The sequence below is a fragment of the Canis lupus genome, chromosome 37, assembly GCF_048164855.1.
Source record: "Canis lupus baileyi chromosome 37, mCanLup2.hap1, whole genome shotgun sequence".
Taxonomy (NCBI): domain Eukaryota; kingdom Metazoa; phylum Chordata; class Mammalia; order Carnivora; family Canidae; genus Canis; species Canis lupus.
This window is the reverse complement of record NC_132874.1, coordinates 26,441,990-26,459,534: the sequence shown is the minus strand read 5'-3', so window position 1 is coordinate 26,459,534 and position 17,545 is coordinate 26,441,990. Positions and strand designations below refer to the sequence as shown.

At 38.8% G+C, this 17,545-nt stretch overlaps 1 protein-coding gene across 12 annotated transcripts in view; it reads right to left on the bottom strand.

The window, feature by feature from the left end:
• Positions 1-17,545, bottom strand: part of SPIDR (scaffold protein involved in DNA repair) — a 434,037-nt gene that overhangs the window by 12,595 nt on the left and 403,897 nt on the right. For 10 of the 12 annotated variants that reach the window (XM_072813794.1, XM_072813796.1, XM_072813802.1 and 7 more), the window contains 2 exons: positions 9,801-9,987; positions 8,951-9,106 (listed from right to left, as the gene is read on the bottom strand). In XM_072813794.1, the coding sequence (XP_072669895.1) occupies positions 8,951-9,106; positions 9,801-9,987 (343 nt within the window). The remainder of the gene's footprint in view (positions 1-8,950; positions 9,107-9,800; positions 9,988-17,545) is intronic. The other 2 variants (XM_072813795.1, XM_072813798.1) reach the window with 1 other exon arrangement.

Genomic DNA, 17,545 nt, shown 5'->3' with positions numbered 1-17,545 from the left:
ATTAATCTAATTATATGTGAGTTTTGACTATAAATATGAATGGTCTAAAAGCAAAAAAGACTATTAGACATAAAAACAAGAGCTAACTCTATGTTGTCTACAAGAAACCCACTTCAACTATAAAAACACAAAGATTAAAAGTAAAGTTATAGAAAAAATATATCCTCATAGCACTAATAAGAGAAAGTTAAAATAGTTCTATTACTTTCAGACACAGCAGTCTTCAGATTACAGAAAATTATCAGAGATACAGAAAAGCATTAAATAACGATAAAGGGGTCAATTTGCCAAGAAGATATGACAATCCTTAATTTATGTGCCTAACCACAGACTGTGAAAATGTGTGAAGCAAACTGACAGAACTTTAAGGAGAGATAAACAAACCCTCATTATATTTTATTTACTATTCTTTGAGACAACAGTAAGCTTCTATAAATGACTGACAGATCCAAAGTCAGAAAATGATAAAGATACAGTTGAACTGAAAAGCACCATCAATCAATTGGATCTGACATTTATAGAATATGCCATCCAATGACAGCAAAATAAACATTCTTCTCAAGTTAACATGGAACATCCATCATGATAGACCACTAAGTGGGGCATAAAACACAATTAAAAGTGTAGAAATCACACAGAAATCATACTAAGTAGGCTCGGGGCATAAAACACAATTAAAAGTGTAGAAATCACACAGAAATCATACTAAGTCGGCTCTTATACCATAATGAAAGTAAACAGAAGTCAGTAACAGAAAGCTGAAAAACTCTCAAATAATTGGAGATTAAATAATATACTTCTAAGTAACACATGGGTCAAAGAATAAGTCTCAAGAGAAAGTTTAAAATATTTTGTACTAAATAAAAATAGAAATGCATCAAAACTGCAAAAGCAGTGCTTAGGAATTTATAGCACTGTATGCATATATGAGAAGATATCTAAGATCAATAATCTAAGCTTTCATCTTAGGAAAAAAGAAAAAGAGAAGCAAATTAAAACCAAACAAGGAGAATATAAGCTATAATGAAAAGTAGAGCAGAAATCAATAAAATCAAAACCACAAAATCAATAGAGATATTCAAGAAACTCAAAAGTTGATTCCTTCAAAAGATCAATAAAAATTGATAAACTTCCAGGTGGGCTAATTAAGAAAAAAAAAAGAGAAAACAAATTATTTCTATCATAAATGAAAGAGAAGCCATTGTTACTGATTCCAAGGACATTAAATGGACAATAAAAGAATGTTATGAACAATTCTATCAGCCCAAATTTGCTAAATTATGTGAAATGGACCAACTGAAATACATAATACTTGAAACACACAATCTACTAAAACTCACACAAGAAGAAATAGATGATCTCAATAGGCTTATATTTATTAAAGAAATTGAATCAATAATTCATATCTTCTAAAACGGGAAGCACCAGGCCCAGAAGAGTTCACTGGCAAATTCTAACAAACGTTTAAGGAAGAAATTATACTAATTCTCTACAGTCTCTCCAGAAAATAGAAGCATAAGGAATACATCCTAAACTCACTCTATGAGGACAGCCTCAACCTCATACAAAACCAGATAAAGGGATCCCTGGGTGGCGCAGCGGTTGAGCGCCTGCCTTTGGCCCAGGGTGCGATCCTGGAGACCCGGGATCGAATCCCACGTCGGGCTCCCTGCATGGAGCCTGCTTCTCCCTCTGCCTGTGTCTCTGCCTCTCTCTCTCTCTATCATAAAAAACAAAACAAAACAAAAAAACAAACAGATAAAGACATTACATAAAAGGAAAACTACAGAATAACACCTCTCATGAACATAGATGCAAAGTCCTTAACAAAATATCAGCAAATTTAATCCTACTATATAAAAAAATGTACCATGACCAAACGTGGGATTTATTCCAGGTATACAAGGCTGGTTCACTCTTTTAAAACAATCAAATAATCAATCAATTTATCATATTAATGGAATAAAGAAGAAAATCATATGATCATATCAACAGATACAGAAAAACAGTTTGACAAAATCCAACATCCAGGAATAATAAAAACTGTCAGCAATCCAGGAACAGAGAAGAGCTTCCTCAATTTGGTAAAGAACACATAGAAAAACCTACAGGTAGAATAAACCAATAAAGAAGCCTTGTGTAGGGAGCACTGAATTAAATCTAATAAATAAATCTTAAAACATAACACCATTTATATCGACACTAAAATAAGTAAAATACTTAGGTGCAAATGTAACAAAGTATGTACAAGATCTATATGAAGAAAACTTCTAATACACTCTGCCGAAAGAAGTCAAATCTTAATTAATAGAGAGATATCCTTGTTCAGGGGTAGAAGGACTCAATAGTGTTCAGATACATATTTTTTTCCAGGGCACCTGGGTGGCTCAGCTGGTTAAGCATTTGCCTCTTGGTTTCAGCTCAGGTCATGATCTCAGGGTCATGGGATCGAGCCCCTGAGTCGGGCTCTGTGCTCATCTTGGAGTTTCCTTGTCCCTTTCCCTGCCCCTGAGTCGGGCTCTGTGCTCATCTTGGAGTTTCCTTGTCCCTTTCCCTCTGCTCCTCCCCTGCTTTCTCTCTCTCTCTCTCTCAAATAAATAAAATCTTAAAAATAAAAGATATAAATTTTTCCTAAAATCATCTACAGATTCAACACAATCCCAATCAAAATCCCAGCAAATTATTCTATGGATACCCAGCAACTAATTTTAAAGTTTATATGGAAGGAAAAAAGAATCCCTAGATAGTCAAGACAATATTGAAGAAGGACAAAGTTGGAGAACTAATACTACTCAGATTGTCCATAATATCAAAAACAGACATCAACTGGTAAATGGATAGACAAAACTTGGTATGTCCACATGATGGACTATTAAGTTACAAAAAGGAATGAAGTGCTGATAAATATTGCAACCTGTTTGAATCTTGAAAATGTTCTGCTATATGAAAGCAGCCAGATACAAAAGAACATACATGACTCTGTTCAAATGAATTGTCCAGAAAAAGCAAATCCATAGAGGCAGAAAGTAGATTGGTGCGGGATGTCTGCTAATGGACCTGAGGTTTCTTTGGAGTCATAAAAATATTCTGGAACTAGTTAGTGGGGATACTTGCACAACTGCATGAATACACTAAAAACCACAGAGTTGTAGATTTTATAAGGGTGATTTTCACAGTATGTGAATTATATCTCAATTAAGCTGTTATTAAAAAAATAGAATGCAAGTTCATTTTCAAAGCCATTGAGATGTCAAAAGACAAAATATAAAATAGGAGGTAGCTGTACAACCTTGTGAATATACTGAATGCCACTGAACTGCTCACTTTAAAATGTTTTTTTTTTTTAAAGATTTTATTTATTTATTCATGAGAGACAGAGAGAGAGAGAGAGAGAGAGAGAGAGAGAGAGAGGCAGACACAGGCAGAGGGAGAAGCAGGCTTCCCACAGGGAGCCCAATGCGGGACTCGATCCCGGGACTCCAGGATTTTGCCCTGAGCCAAAGGCAGACGCCTAACTACTGAGCCACCCAGACATCCCTGTATTGTTTTGTTTTTGTTTTTTTGTTTTTTTGTTTTTTTTTGTTTTTTTGTTTTGTTTTTGATTGAAGCATAATTAACTTATATGTTACATTAATTTCAGGTGTACAATATAATGATTCAACATTCTATATGTTACTAAATGTTCATAAAGATAAATGTACTCTTGATCTTCTTTATCTATTTCACTTGTGCCCCACTCACCTCCCCTCTGGCAACCACCAGTTTATTCTCTGTATTTAAAAGTCTGTTTTTTTTTTTATCTCTTTTTTTCTTTGTTCATTTGTTTTTTAGATTCTGTGTATGAATGAAATCATATGTTATGTCTTTCTCTAAATGACTTATTTTGCCTAACATTATACCCTCTAGGTCCACCCATGTTACAAATGGCAAGATTTCATTCTTTTTTATGTCTGAGTAATGTTCCACTATGCGTGTGTGTGTGTGTGTGTGTGTGTGTGTGTGTGTGTATATATATATATATATATATATCTTCTTTATCCATTCATCTATCAATTGACACTTGGGTTACTTCCATATCTTGGCTATTGTAAATAATATCCAGTAAACATAGAAGTGCATCTATTTCTTCGAACTAGTGTTTTTGCTTTCTTTGGATGAATACCCAACAGTGGAATTACTGGATCATATGGTAATTCTATTTTTAATTTTTTAAAAAGATTTATTTCTTTTTAGGGAGGGAGGGACAGAGAGGGAGAGTGAGCATACGCATGGGTGGGAGGAGGGGCAGAAGGAGAGGGAGAGAATCTCAAGCAGACTCGCCACTGAGCAAAGAGCCCAACATGGGCATGACCCCAAGAACATGACCTCAGCCAAAATCAGGAGGTGGGCACTTAACCAACTGAGCCACACGGGCACCTGTAATTTGAGGAACCTCTGTACTGTTCTCCACAGTGGCTACACCAATTTGCATTCCCACCAACAGTGCACAAGAGTTGCTTTTTCCCCACATCCTCACCAGCACTTGTTACTTCTTATACTTCTGATTTTAGCCATTCTGACAAGTATAATGTGATATCTCATTGTGGTTTTGATTTGCATTTCCCTGTGATGTTGAGCATCTTTTCATGTGGATGTCTCCTTTGGAAAAATGTCTATTCAGGTCCTCTGATCATTTTTTTAACTGGATTATTTGTGTTTTTTTGGTGTTGAGTTATATAAGTTCTTTATGTATTCTGGATATTACCCCTTATTGGATATATTATTTGCAAATATCTTCTCCCATTGCCTTTTTTGTTGATGGTTTCCTTTGTTGCACAAAAGATTTTTATTGTGGTGTAGTCCCAATAGTTTATTTTATCTTTTGATTCCCTTGCCTGAAAAGACCTATCAAGAAAAATGTTGCTATGGCCAATGTCAAAGAAATTATTTTCCATATTTTCTTCTTCCTAGTTTTATGGTTCCAGGTCTCACATTTAGGTCTTCAATCCATTTGAATTTATTTTTGTGTGTGATGTAAGAAAGCAGTCCAATTTCATCCTTTTGCATATAGCCGTCCAGTTTTCCCAACACCATTTGTTAAAGAGAGAGTCTTTTCCCCACTGTGTATTCTTGCCTCCTTTGTCATAGGTTAACTGACCATGTAGGCATGAATTTATTTCTGGACTTTCTATTCTGTTCTCTTGATCTGTGTGTATATTTTTGTGCTAGTATTTTGTGTTAGATTAGTACAGCTTTGTAGTATATCTACAAATACCTACAGCTGGGATTGTGATACCTACGGCTTTGTTCTTCTTTATCAAGATTGCTTTGGCTATTTGGGGTCTTTTGTGGTTCCACACAAATTACAGGAGAATTTTTTCTAGTTCTGTAAAAAAATGTTCTTGGTATTTAGACAGATTACGTTAAATCTTTAGATTGCTTTGGGTAGTGTGGATATTTTAACAATTTATAAAATGGTTAAGTTTGTTTTGGAAATCCCACCTATGAATCTTTTTTTTTTTTTAAATATGATGCTCTTCAGAAACTAGAAAAATCAAGTCTCTCTTTCCTCATAAGAATCTACACATTTTCCTTTTTTTGCATCTCTGTGACACTCATAGGTTATGGATAATGGGTTGGTTTTCAAACCCTCCTTTAGAAGCCAAGCTCTTCAGGTAGATATTTTCTCATAATACAGTGCTACAGGTGGTGGCGATTCTTATGGTCTTATAACAACAGGGTCCCATATAGCTTTTTTTTAAAGATTAACTGATTGATTGATTTATATATTTATTTGAGAGAGAGAGAGAGAGAGAGCGAGCACACACACGTGAGAGGGCAGAAGGAGAGAATCTCAAGCAGAGTACCAAGCATTGAGCCCCAAGCCAAAGCAACCCCATGACTCATGAGATCACAACCTGCACCAAAAACAAGAGTCAGATGCTCAGCTGACTGAGCCACTCAGGTGCCCCAAGGTCCCATACAGCTTAAGCAGTATGGGTGGGTGGTGGTCCCTCTCAAATGTAGGGCAGAGGCTACACTGCTTGGGAGGCTGTTCCCACACCCTTCTCTCTCTTCTGAGTCCTGGGCTCTGAGAGAGGTGAGGGGTGAGAGAAGAACAGGTAGCAACCAGTCAGGAGAATGAAGATAGAAGGGAGGCCTCTGGAGATGGTGGAGACCTGCAAGCGGCAGCAGGCTCTGGGCAGTAACAAGGACAGGCGTGCAGCACATCTGCTGCAGGGCATGAGTCTACACTGTGTGCTGTCCTCACAGCCTGTGCCCAGGGGCCCAGCAGGGCCGGTTCCTGGAAACCCCACAGTCTGCTCAGCCCTTCCTTCCCTGCACACTTCCAAACGGCCTGTCAGTAACCAATCCAGCTTTGTACCATAGTCTATCTCTGATGCTGACACAATTGTTTATTTAAGACAACAAATTGATCACATAACCTCCTTAGCATGGCCAGGAATAGCAGAACAAGACAAAGCCAGCTCCATCCCAAGAGGGCCCTGCCTCCTCCAGCACAGAAAGCTTTGACAACTGCCCCTGGCATCTGTGTGGGTTTTCCATATGGCCTTCATCTGTCTGGAAGGCCTTCACCACTCTGGTCGACAAATCCTAACAGTACCAAACCCACCCACCTACTGCCTCACTGGCTCCTGCCCTCAGCCAGCCCTCCTCCACGGTCTATGACAACGTCAGCACTGAGATGTCATCCTTCTCCATTAGTCTGTGAGTATCCCAAGCCCCCAAAGCCTATGAGCATTATCTTATTTAATCTTCAACAATGCTTTAAGGTGGATTCTATTAAGCCCTGTGTTACACATGAGAAAATGGAAGACCCAGATGACAGGTGATTTGTCAGAGTCTGCTTTCTTCAGGACCACTAGGCTATGCTGCTCTCATTTCTCACTTCAAATCATGATCTTAGTTATCTTTTGGCACTAACATTAAAAGAAGATGCACAAAAGAGAAATCCAAATGGCCTGAACACAATGGCTGAGTGCTTAATCTCACAAGTGGGTAGAAGAATGTTAATTAAACAACAAAAGTGGAATCATAGTTTTTGCTGATCATAAAAGTCATAAAAAGATTCAGGAATCTAGTAGTGGGCAAGGCTGAAGGAAATAGGCCCTCTTAGAAATTACTTTTGGAAATGTGAATTTTTGTACACTGTTTGGAAATTAACTTAATATCTTATAATACTAAGGATACACTAATAGTGTAGCCACTTTGGAAAACATATTTCTTCAAAAGGCTAAGCACAGGGTTTCCCATATGACCCAGCAATTCCACTCCTAGATACATATCCAAAATTTGAAAACAGGTTGTTGAAACAAAAGTTAGTCCACAAATATCCACAGCAGCACCATTTACAACTGCCAAAAAGTGGAAACAACCCAGTGCCCATTAACTGATGAATGGATAAAACAAGACGTGGTGTATCCATATGACAAAATATTCAGCCGAAAAAAGAAATGAAGTGCTGATACATGGTACATCATGGATAACTTTGAAAACATTATGCCAAGTAAAAGCAGCCCAGCATGAAACATATATATGATTCTGTGTATGTGAAATATCCAGAAAAAGCAAATCTATAAAGACAGAAAGTAGATCAATACTTCCCTAAGGCCAGGGTAAGGGCTGGGATAGGAGAAATAATGGGGAGTGGCTGACAATGGGCATGAAGTTTATTTTGGGGGATGATGAGAATTTTTTAAGGCTTTTTTTTTTTTTTTTTTTTTTTTTTTTTACAGTAATCTCTACACCCAGTGTGCGCTCAAACTCACAACCTGAGATCAAGGGTAGCACCGCCACTGCTCTACCAACTGAGCCAGCCAGGTGCCCCAACACAGTTTTAAATTAGATTACAGTGATGGTAGCACACTTTGTGAATATACTAAAACATTTTAAATGAGTGCATTGTAATGATGCAAGTTATATCTCAATAAAGTTGATTAAAAAAATATGAGTCCTAAGACCCTGAAATCTTCCTGCAAAGAAATCAGTAGGGATTAACATGAAGGATGTTTATTTCAGCCTTGTCTATAATTGCAGAAACAGAGGAACATGTGGATCTCTATCAGCACAAAGACCGTTTATTCACAGGAGGGAATGTGATACAACTATTACGACCTGAGTAACATCTTTACCTACACACCTGGCTGGACATCCTGCTAGAGTACTGAGTCAGGAAAGCAAGTGACAGGATACCGTGTTTTACAAAGTACCAGATCTCAGAGGTCATCACGTAGGTTCTCACCCTCCATCTATGTCTTGCTCCCTCTGTACTGAATTCATTATGCAGCCTGTCAGTTTCCTCCAACTAAACCCACTTCCAGATTTACTTTGCCTCCTCCCTGGTCTACACCGTGGGACGGGTGCTTGGCCTCCCACTGGCCACTATCCAAGGCCCTCGCCCTTCCACTCTGCTTTGTGGAGACAAAACCTGGAGCGCTGGCCTCTGCCGACGACCGAGTACATGCCTGCCAGGGCCACCCCCTCCCTGTGCAGTCACTCCCTCCATCCACATGCCTTTCCTGCCCTCTCCTGGACTCTGGTGCCCCCCACTCTGCCCTGACAGCAGCCCTTATATGTCCTATTCTTTTCCTATCAGACATTCTCCCTGTTAAGCAGTAGGGACTCCTTCCCTAATTGGCTACTTCCCACCCTATAGATCTCAGCACAGGCTCCTGTCCTTCGGGAGAGCACAGTGCGGTCCCAGCAACCAGACGTGGAGCAGCAGCCGGAACGCTGAGGCTCTGTACTTGATTATGTGCAAGCTCACTGAGCTCCTGCTGTATACAGTGTGCGTCTGAGAGGCAAGAACCTCTCCTGACTTTGTTCCTTGGGTCTCCAAAGTCTGGGATGTGTCAGACATAAAAACTCGTGGAATAAATGAGTTAAGTGAATATGAAGTGTGATATTTAAAAATATATAAACACCATTTCCACCAGGATTGACTACCCACCTTGAAGGCAGCAAATAGAGTTGACCTGAGTGATAGAATCCAGTTCACTGAGCTTTATGGGGCCAGTCAGTTCACAGGAGTGAGCGCCAGAGTCCACACCCAGAAGGGGCTTCTGAAGCAGGAGGACACTTCGTTCAACACAAACAAATCGACCTGCTAAAAGAGACACTTCAGATTATTGAAGCACTGAAGGAAAAAGAGGTCTCCTGCCAGTAAAGACAGTGCCCTTTGCCACCCTCCTGCAGGCAGGGTGGGCAGAGGGCACAGGCTTAGGGCCCACCCACTGTATCCAGTGACACATGCACTGCATGGAAAGCAGTCCTACACTCACCGTTGTGCTAAGCTGGAAAACCACGCAAAACTATATTCAAAATCATTTTAGAAAGGTGAAGTTTGTGGTACGCAAATTAAACCTCAACAAAATAAAATAAAAATATATAGTTTGGCCAGGCTTCTACTGATTCCTAGGAAGAAAAGAGCTAAGTGTATATGTATAATTTCCAGCTTTTTGTTTTAAAAAGTGATGTTCCAGGCAACGGCGTCAAGCGGCTTCTGCACCCGTAAAGTGTGCCATCAAGGGATAAGCCTTGACTGACCAACGGCATCTTTCACCGGAGGTGTTAGCACTGCCAGCGCTCCGGTTCTGTCCGGGTGGCCGTGACAGGGGCCAGTGAAAGCCGAAGTCCGGTACCACGGGTCTCTTCCACTCCACGTGCCAGGTCCATGGTTGGCTTCATGAAGGGACCAGCAGTCCTAGAGTAAGTCAGAGGCGTCTACAAGCCCCAATGTCATTTCATGGCATCCATCAGCCACCCCGGGGTCAGAGCTATGAAGAAGAAGAAAAGCATACCCTGGGTTCGGAGAGCGTCCCTGAAGAGAAAGCAGTGAGGGGCAGCCTCGGTAAGCGCTTCCCGGACTTCCTGGCTCAGCACACATGAGGGAGCCACACAGACTGGCACGGTTTTGGGGAGGCCAGAGTTATTCTCATCTTGCATTTGTAGGGTGACATCAGTCACCATCAGCCAAATCTCCGTTTGCTGCAGAGGAAACAAACTGCTTAGCTACAATTCAAAGGCACAGTCAAGTCTATTAACCTTAATACCATTCTTCTATTAAATTTTTTTTAAGTAATAATGTTAGATGATTGTTACTAAGAATTTTAGATATCATTCCAACAAATACTTCCAAATATGCAAGAGACTCTGCATATCTTAGTCAACAGCCCCCACCGACATGGCTGTGCCCCGAGAGTCCTTACCCTGCACCTGTTTAAAGGGTTCCTTCCCTGGGATACAATCCGCCCTCTCCTGGCACTACTGGACTTGTCCTTGAACTACTCAGGGAGAGAACAATGTTCCTTTCCTGTAGATCTCACATTCCCATACCTAGAATATTAATTACCATACTGTTTTATATTTAGTCCTTACACATTCTTCTGTCCTGTTAGATGTAAGTTTCCTAAGGATCAGTGACTCTCATGAATTGAACGTTTATATCCCTTCCAAATCCCCAAATCATAGGTTGAAGTCCTAATTTCCAATGTGATGGGAATGGTAGGTGGGCTTTGGGAGGTAATTAGGCCACAAGGATGGAGCCCTCGTGACGGGATTAGTGTCCTAGGACATGACAAAGTTTGTTTCCTCTCTCCGCTCTCCACCTTGTCAGGATACAAGGACATACCCTGTTGAAAATCAAGAGGGCCCTCACTAAGAACCTGACCACGTTCGCCCCTGTGCTCTCAGACTTCCACACTCCAGATTTGTAAGAAATAAGCCAGTACAGTTTAAGCCACTCAGTGTACGGTATTTTGCTATAGCAGCCCAAACTGATTGAGATAGGAATACTTAATTGTCTTCAGACTTTGTATAGGGCTGTTATATAAAGCAGCTAAAAAAATTTCTGTTGTATCTGCAACAGTTTTTTTAAAATTTTTTAAAAGTGCTTTTTCTTTTTTTATTTAAATTCAATTTTGTTAACATACACGGTAGTATTAGTTTCAGGGGCGGAATTTAGTGATTCATCAGCTGCATGTAAGACCCAATGCTCATTACATTAAGTGCCTCTTTAATGCCCATCACCCAATTACCCTATCACCCCACCCACCTTCCTTCCAGCAACCCTCAGTTTCTTTCCGCCACTTGAGAGTCTCTTATGGTTTGCCTCCCTGTTTTCCTCTTATTCTATTTTTCCTTCTCTTCCCCTATGTTTTTTTTTCTTAAATTCCACATATGAATTTAAGAAATCATATATTTGTCTTTCTCTGACTGACTTATTTTACTTAACACAATGCCCTCTAGCTCCACAACATTGCGAATGGGAAGATTTCACTCTTTTTGATGGCTGAAATATCCCAATATATTTGTTCTTCCAATCCATGAGCATGGAATGTTTTTCTTTTTCTTTGTGTCTTCCTCAATTTCTTTCATAAGTATTCTAGAGTTTTCTGAGTACAGATCTTTTACCCCTTTGGTTAGGTTTATTATTCCTAGGTATCTTGTGATTTTTGGTGCAATTGTTAATGGGATCGATTCCTTGATTTCTCCTTCTACAGTCTCATTGTTAGTGTACAGAAATGCCACTGATTTCTGGGCATTGATTTTGTATCCTGCCACATTGCCGAATTGCTGTATGAGCTCTAGCAATCTTGGGGTGGAGTCTTTTGGGTTTTCTACAGAGAATATGTCATCTGCAAAGAGGGAGAGTTTGACTTCTTTTGCCGCTTTGAATGCCTTTAATTTTTTTGGTTGTGTGATTGCTGAGACTAGGATTTGTGGTACTATGTAGAAAAACAGTGGTTAAGAGTGGACACCCCTGTCGTGTTCCTGACCTTAGGAGAAAAGCCCTCAGTTTTTCCCCACTGAGGATGATATTCGTCTTTTGGCTTTTATGACATTGAAGTATGTTCCTGCTATCCCTACACTTTGGGGAGTTTTAATTGAGAAAGGATGCTGTATTTTGTCAAATGCTTTTTGTGTATCAGTTGAGAGAATCTTATGGTTCTTGTCCTTGTCTTGTTCATCAGGGATACTGGTCTGTAATTCTCCTTTTTTTGGTGAGGTCTTTGTCCTAGTTTTGGGATCCAGTTAATGCTGGCCTCATAGAAAAAGTTTGGCAAGTTTTCCTTCCATTTCTATTTTTTGAAACAGTTTCAGAAGAATAGGTGTTAATTCCTTAAATGTTTGGTAGAATTCTGCTGGGAAGCCATTTGGCCCCGGACTCTTGGTTTTTGATGACTGCTTCAATATCCTTGCTGGTTATGGGTCTGTTCAGGTTTTCTGTTTCTTCCTGTTTCAGTTTTGGTAGTTTATGTTTCTAGGAATGCATCCATTTCTTTCAGATTGCCTAATTTGTTGGCATATCATTGCTCATAATACTGTCTTATAATTATTTGTATTTCTTTCATGTTGGCTGTGATCTCTCCTCCTTCATTCATGATTTTCTTGATTTGGGTCCTTTCTCTTTTCTTTTGGAGAAGTCTGTCTAGGGGTTTATCGATCTTACTAATTCTTTCAGAGATCTGGCTCCTAGTTTTGTTGATCTGTTCTACCATTGTTTTGATTTCTAGATCATTGACTTCTGCTCTAATCTTTATTATTTCTCTTCTCCTGCTGGATTTAGGCTTTACCTATTGTTCTTTTTCCAGCTCCGTTAGGTGTAAGGTTAGGTTATTATTTGAGACTTTTCTTGTTTCTTGACAAAGGACTATATTGCTATATATATTCATCTTAGGACTGCCTTTGCTGCATACCAAAGGTTCTGAACTGTCATGTTTTTACTTTCATTTGTTTCCATGTATTTTTAAAATTCTTCTTTAATTTCCTGGTTGACCCATTCATTCTTTAATAGGATGTTCTTTAACCTCCATGTATTTGTGGCCCTTCCAAATTTTTCTTGTGGTTGACTTCAAGCTTTACATCCTTGTAGTCTGAAAATATGCATGGTATGATTTCAATCTTTTTGTACCAGTTGAAAACTGATTTGTGACCAAGTATGTGATCTACTGGAGAATGTTCCATATGCACTTGAGAAGAAGGTGGATTCTGCTGCATGTGATGAAATGCTCCGAATATATCTGTGAAGTCCATCTGCTCTGGTGTGTCATTCAAAGCCCTTGTTTCCTTGTTGATACTCTGCTTGGATGATCTGTCCATTGGTATAATTGGGGTGTTAAAGTCCCCTACTATTATTGTAGGATTATCAATGAATTTCTTTAATTTTGTTAGTATTTGGTTTTTATATTTGGCTGTTTGCATGTTAGAGGTATAAATATTTATGATTGTTAGATCTTGTTGGATAGACACTTTTATTATGATCTTTCTTCATCTCTTATTATAGACTAGATTAAAAACTAGTCTGTTGGATGTAAGGATTGCTACTCCAGCTTTCTTTTGATGTCCATTAGCATGATAAATGGTTCTCTACCCCCTCACTTTCAATCTGGAGTTGTCTTTGGGTCTAAAATGAATTTCCTGTAAGCAGCATATTGATGGGTCTTATTTTTTTAATCCATTCTGATACCTTATGTACTTTGATTGGAGCATTTAGTCCATTTACATTCAGGGTAATTCTTTTTTTTTTTTTAATCTTTTTTTTTTTTTTAATTTTTATTTATTTATGATAGTCACACAGAGAGAGAGAGAAAGAGAGAGGCAGAGACATAGGCAGAGGGAGAAGCAGGCTCCATGCACCGGGAGCCCGACGTGGGATTCGATCCCGGGTCTCCAGGATCGCGCCCTGGGCCAAAGGCAGGCGCTAAACCGCTGCGCCACCCAGGGATCCCACATTCAGGGTAATTCTTGAAAAAATATGAATTTAGTGCCATCATATTACCTGTAAAGTCACTGTTCCCATGGACTGTCTGTGTTTTTTTCTGGTCTTTACTTTTGGGCTCTGTCTTTGCTCAAAGGAACTCCTTTTATATTTCTTGCAGGGCTCATTTAGTGCTCACAAATTCATTCTTTCTTTCTTTTTCTTTCTTTCTTTCTTTTCTTTTCTTTTTCTTTCTCTCTCTCTCTCTCTCTCTCTCTCTCTCTCTTTCTTTCTTTCTTTTTCTTTCTGGAAACTATCTCTACTTCCATTCTGAATAACAGCCTTGCTGGATACACTATTTTTGCCTGTGTATTTTTCCCATTTAGCACATTGAATATGTCGTGCCAGTTTTTTCTGGCCTGCTAGGTCTGCTGCTGGACTTATGTGTCTACCCTTGTAGGTTAAGGTCCTCTTCTCCCAAGGCACTTTAGGATTTTATCTTTATCTTTAAAATTTGGAAGCTTCACTGTAATATGTTGAGATGCTGACCTATTTTTGTTGATTTTGAGTGGGGTTCTGTGTGCCTCTTGCACTTGAATGCCTGTTTCCTTCCTCACATTAGGTAAGTTCTGAGCTATATTTTGTTCAAATGAACCTTCTGCCTCTTTCTTCCACTCCTCATCTTCTGGGACCCCATTATATAATGCTGATATTATTTTTGTTTTATGGAATTACTGATTTGTCTTAGTCTCCCTTCATGATTTAATAGGTTTGTTCCAGGTCCTTATTTTTCACCATTTTATCTTCTATATCACGGATTCTCTCTTCTGAATCATTCATCCTCATTTTTATGGCTTCCTCTTGGGTCTGTATCTCTCTGCAATAGCATTTTCAAATTCAGCTTAACTAGATTTTAGTTGTTTTATCTTTACAGTAAGGGATTCTCTAGTGTCTCCTATGCTCTTTTCAAGTCCAGCTAGTATCTTTATTTCTTTTTTTTAAAAGATTTTATTTATTTTTTTGACAGAGAGATAAAGAGTGAGCACAAGTAGGGGGAGTGGCAAGCAGAGGAAGAGGGAAAAGTAGGCTCTCTGCTGAGCACAGAGCCTGATACAGAACTTGATCCCAGGACTCTGGGATCATGATCTGAGGTGAAGGTAGATGCTTAACCAACTGAGCCCCCTAGGCAACCACAGCTAGTATCTTTATAATTGTTATTTTAAATTCTAGTTCAGACATCTCATTTAGATCCACACTGATTAGATCTATGGTAGTGAATTCTACCTCCTGCTCTTTCTTTTGGGGTGAATTTCTCTGTCTCATCATTTATCCAGAAAAGAAAGGAAGAAAGAAAAAGAAAAAGAAAAAAACTGACAAAAACAACAATAACAACAAGTTCAACAACAACAACAACAAAAACTTCAGGAAGTGTCTCTGGTGTATACTATGTACTCTGTGATGTGTGTTTTGGCTGTTTTTTCCCACTGATCTGTCTTCTACAGTGTTCGTTCTTGCTTGTAGTGGGGAGTGTTTGGACCTTTAACTCAATGTGCTTTGATTTGTTAGTCAAGATAAGCCTTGGAAAGGAAAAAAAAAAAAAAAGAAGAAGAAAAAGAAAAGGCAGATCCAAGACACTAGAAAAGGAACAAAAATGCAAACAAACAGACAAACATAAAATGATAAGCCTGCATCTGCCACATTCTCTCCCTCTGACTGTGCAGATTGTTTTCTTAATCTTCAGATTGTATTCCTGATTGTTCAAAGTAGTTGGATGTTGTTTCAAGAATGAGGCAAAGTCAGTGTCCCCATACTACTGTGTCATCTTAACTCTAGTAACCATCTTTCTTTTATTTATTTTTCATTATAATTTTATCTGTAAAAGTTGTAATGCCTTTTAAAGTTCATTTTCTTTTTTTCTTTTTTTTTAATTTTTATTTATTTATGATAGTCACACACACACACACACAGAGGCAGAGACATAGGCAGAGGGAAAAGCAGGCTCCATGCACCAGGAGCCCGATGTGGGATTTGATCCCAGGTCTCCAGGATCGCGCCCTGGGCCAAAGGCAGGCGCTAAACCGCTGCGCCACCCAGGGATCCCTAAAGTTCATTTTAATGGCATTTTGCCCTTTCCCCTTGGTCAGGGTTTAGGATTCAGTAGATCCAAATGGGGCCAACGATTTGCCTGGGAAGACCCTTGTATTTCCCTGATGGTGAGTGAGGTTGAGCATATTAGAAAATACCATCTTAATTAATTGATAAAATATCACAGGGCTGGGACAAATCAACTGTGTGCCTTCTGATATGAAGACAGTATTTTTATGTGGTATTCCTGACAAGGATGCATAACTTCAATAAGATAATATCTAGCAAATCTAAATGGAGAGATATCCTATTTAAGCATTGGTCTCTATTCTTAAAAACTGTCAAGGTCACAGAAGATACACAAAGATGCAGAAATATTCCATTTGAAGAAGAAAGAGAGATGATAACTAAGTGCAGTGCATGATACTGTATTGGACTGTAGAGGTATAAATGATTTTGGAGGAACAATTAGCAAAATCACATTTTAAAAAATGGTATATTCCAGGAAGGGCAAAGTTCTACAAGATTACATGCAGTTGGGAGTTTTTCTGACAATCTTCAAAGATTTTAGATACTCTTTCTAAATACCTTGGATTGGCTTACTATCTCCTTTTAAATCTCTTGATGAGCCAAAATGGACTAGTTTCTTTTGAAATTAGCTATCGAATTATCTTTACCATTGGGGTTATGAACACAACCCGTAACAAATAATATCCTCTGTAAAAAGACACAAATAACCAATTAATTCAAAGTAGTGATACCAATACAATTGCTAAAATTTTATTAAAAATAAATCTCTTCCGGGGATCCCTGGGTGGCGCAGTGGTTTGGCACCTGCCTTTGGCCCAGGGCGCGATCCTGGAGACCCGGGATCGAATCCCACATCGGGCTCCCGGTGCATGGAGCCTGCTTCTCCCTCTGCCTGTGTCTCTGCCTCTCTCTCTCTCTCTCTCTCTCTCTGTGTGACTATCATAAATAAATAAAAATTAAAAAAAAATAAATCTCTTCCCCCAAAAATGCCCAATTAATTTTGACAAAGTTGCAAAAGCAATTCAATGGAGGAAGGATAGCCTAACCAGACATTCATAGGAAAAAAAAAAAAAGGGAACCTTGACCTAAACTACACAATTTATACAAAAACCAACTCAAAATACAGCATGGACCCAAATGTAAAATTACAAATCTTCTAGAAAAGAACATAAAAGATAAACTTTGGGACCTAAATAGGCAAAAAGCTTTGAGTGCCTTAAACTTTATGACAAATGCATGATCTATAAGATGGAAAGTTAATAGATTTGACTGCATAAAAATGAAAAACTGTGTTCTGCATAATCCCTGTTGAAAGGGCGAAGAGAAAAAGTACAGACCCTGAGAAATATTTGTAAAATACATATCTGACAAAGACTCTGTATACAGAGTAAAGAACTTTCAAAATTCACCAGTAAACAAAGAAATAATCCAAACAGAAAATGGGCAAAAGACAGGAATACACCTCTCACCAAAGATACAGATGGCAAATAAACATACAAAAGGACGTTTAACATCATTAGTTCTCTGGATGAATCTCTAGAGAATTTCATTAGTTGAAAACCACCACCACCACCACCACCAAATAGCTCCCAAAGGAGCTGTTATAGGTTGAACTGTGTTCCTCCAAAAAGATCTATTGAAGTCCTAACTGTAGTACCTTGGAATGTGAACTAATTTGGAAATAAGGTCTTTACAAATTTAACCAAGTCAAGATGAAATCATTACAGCAGG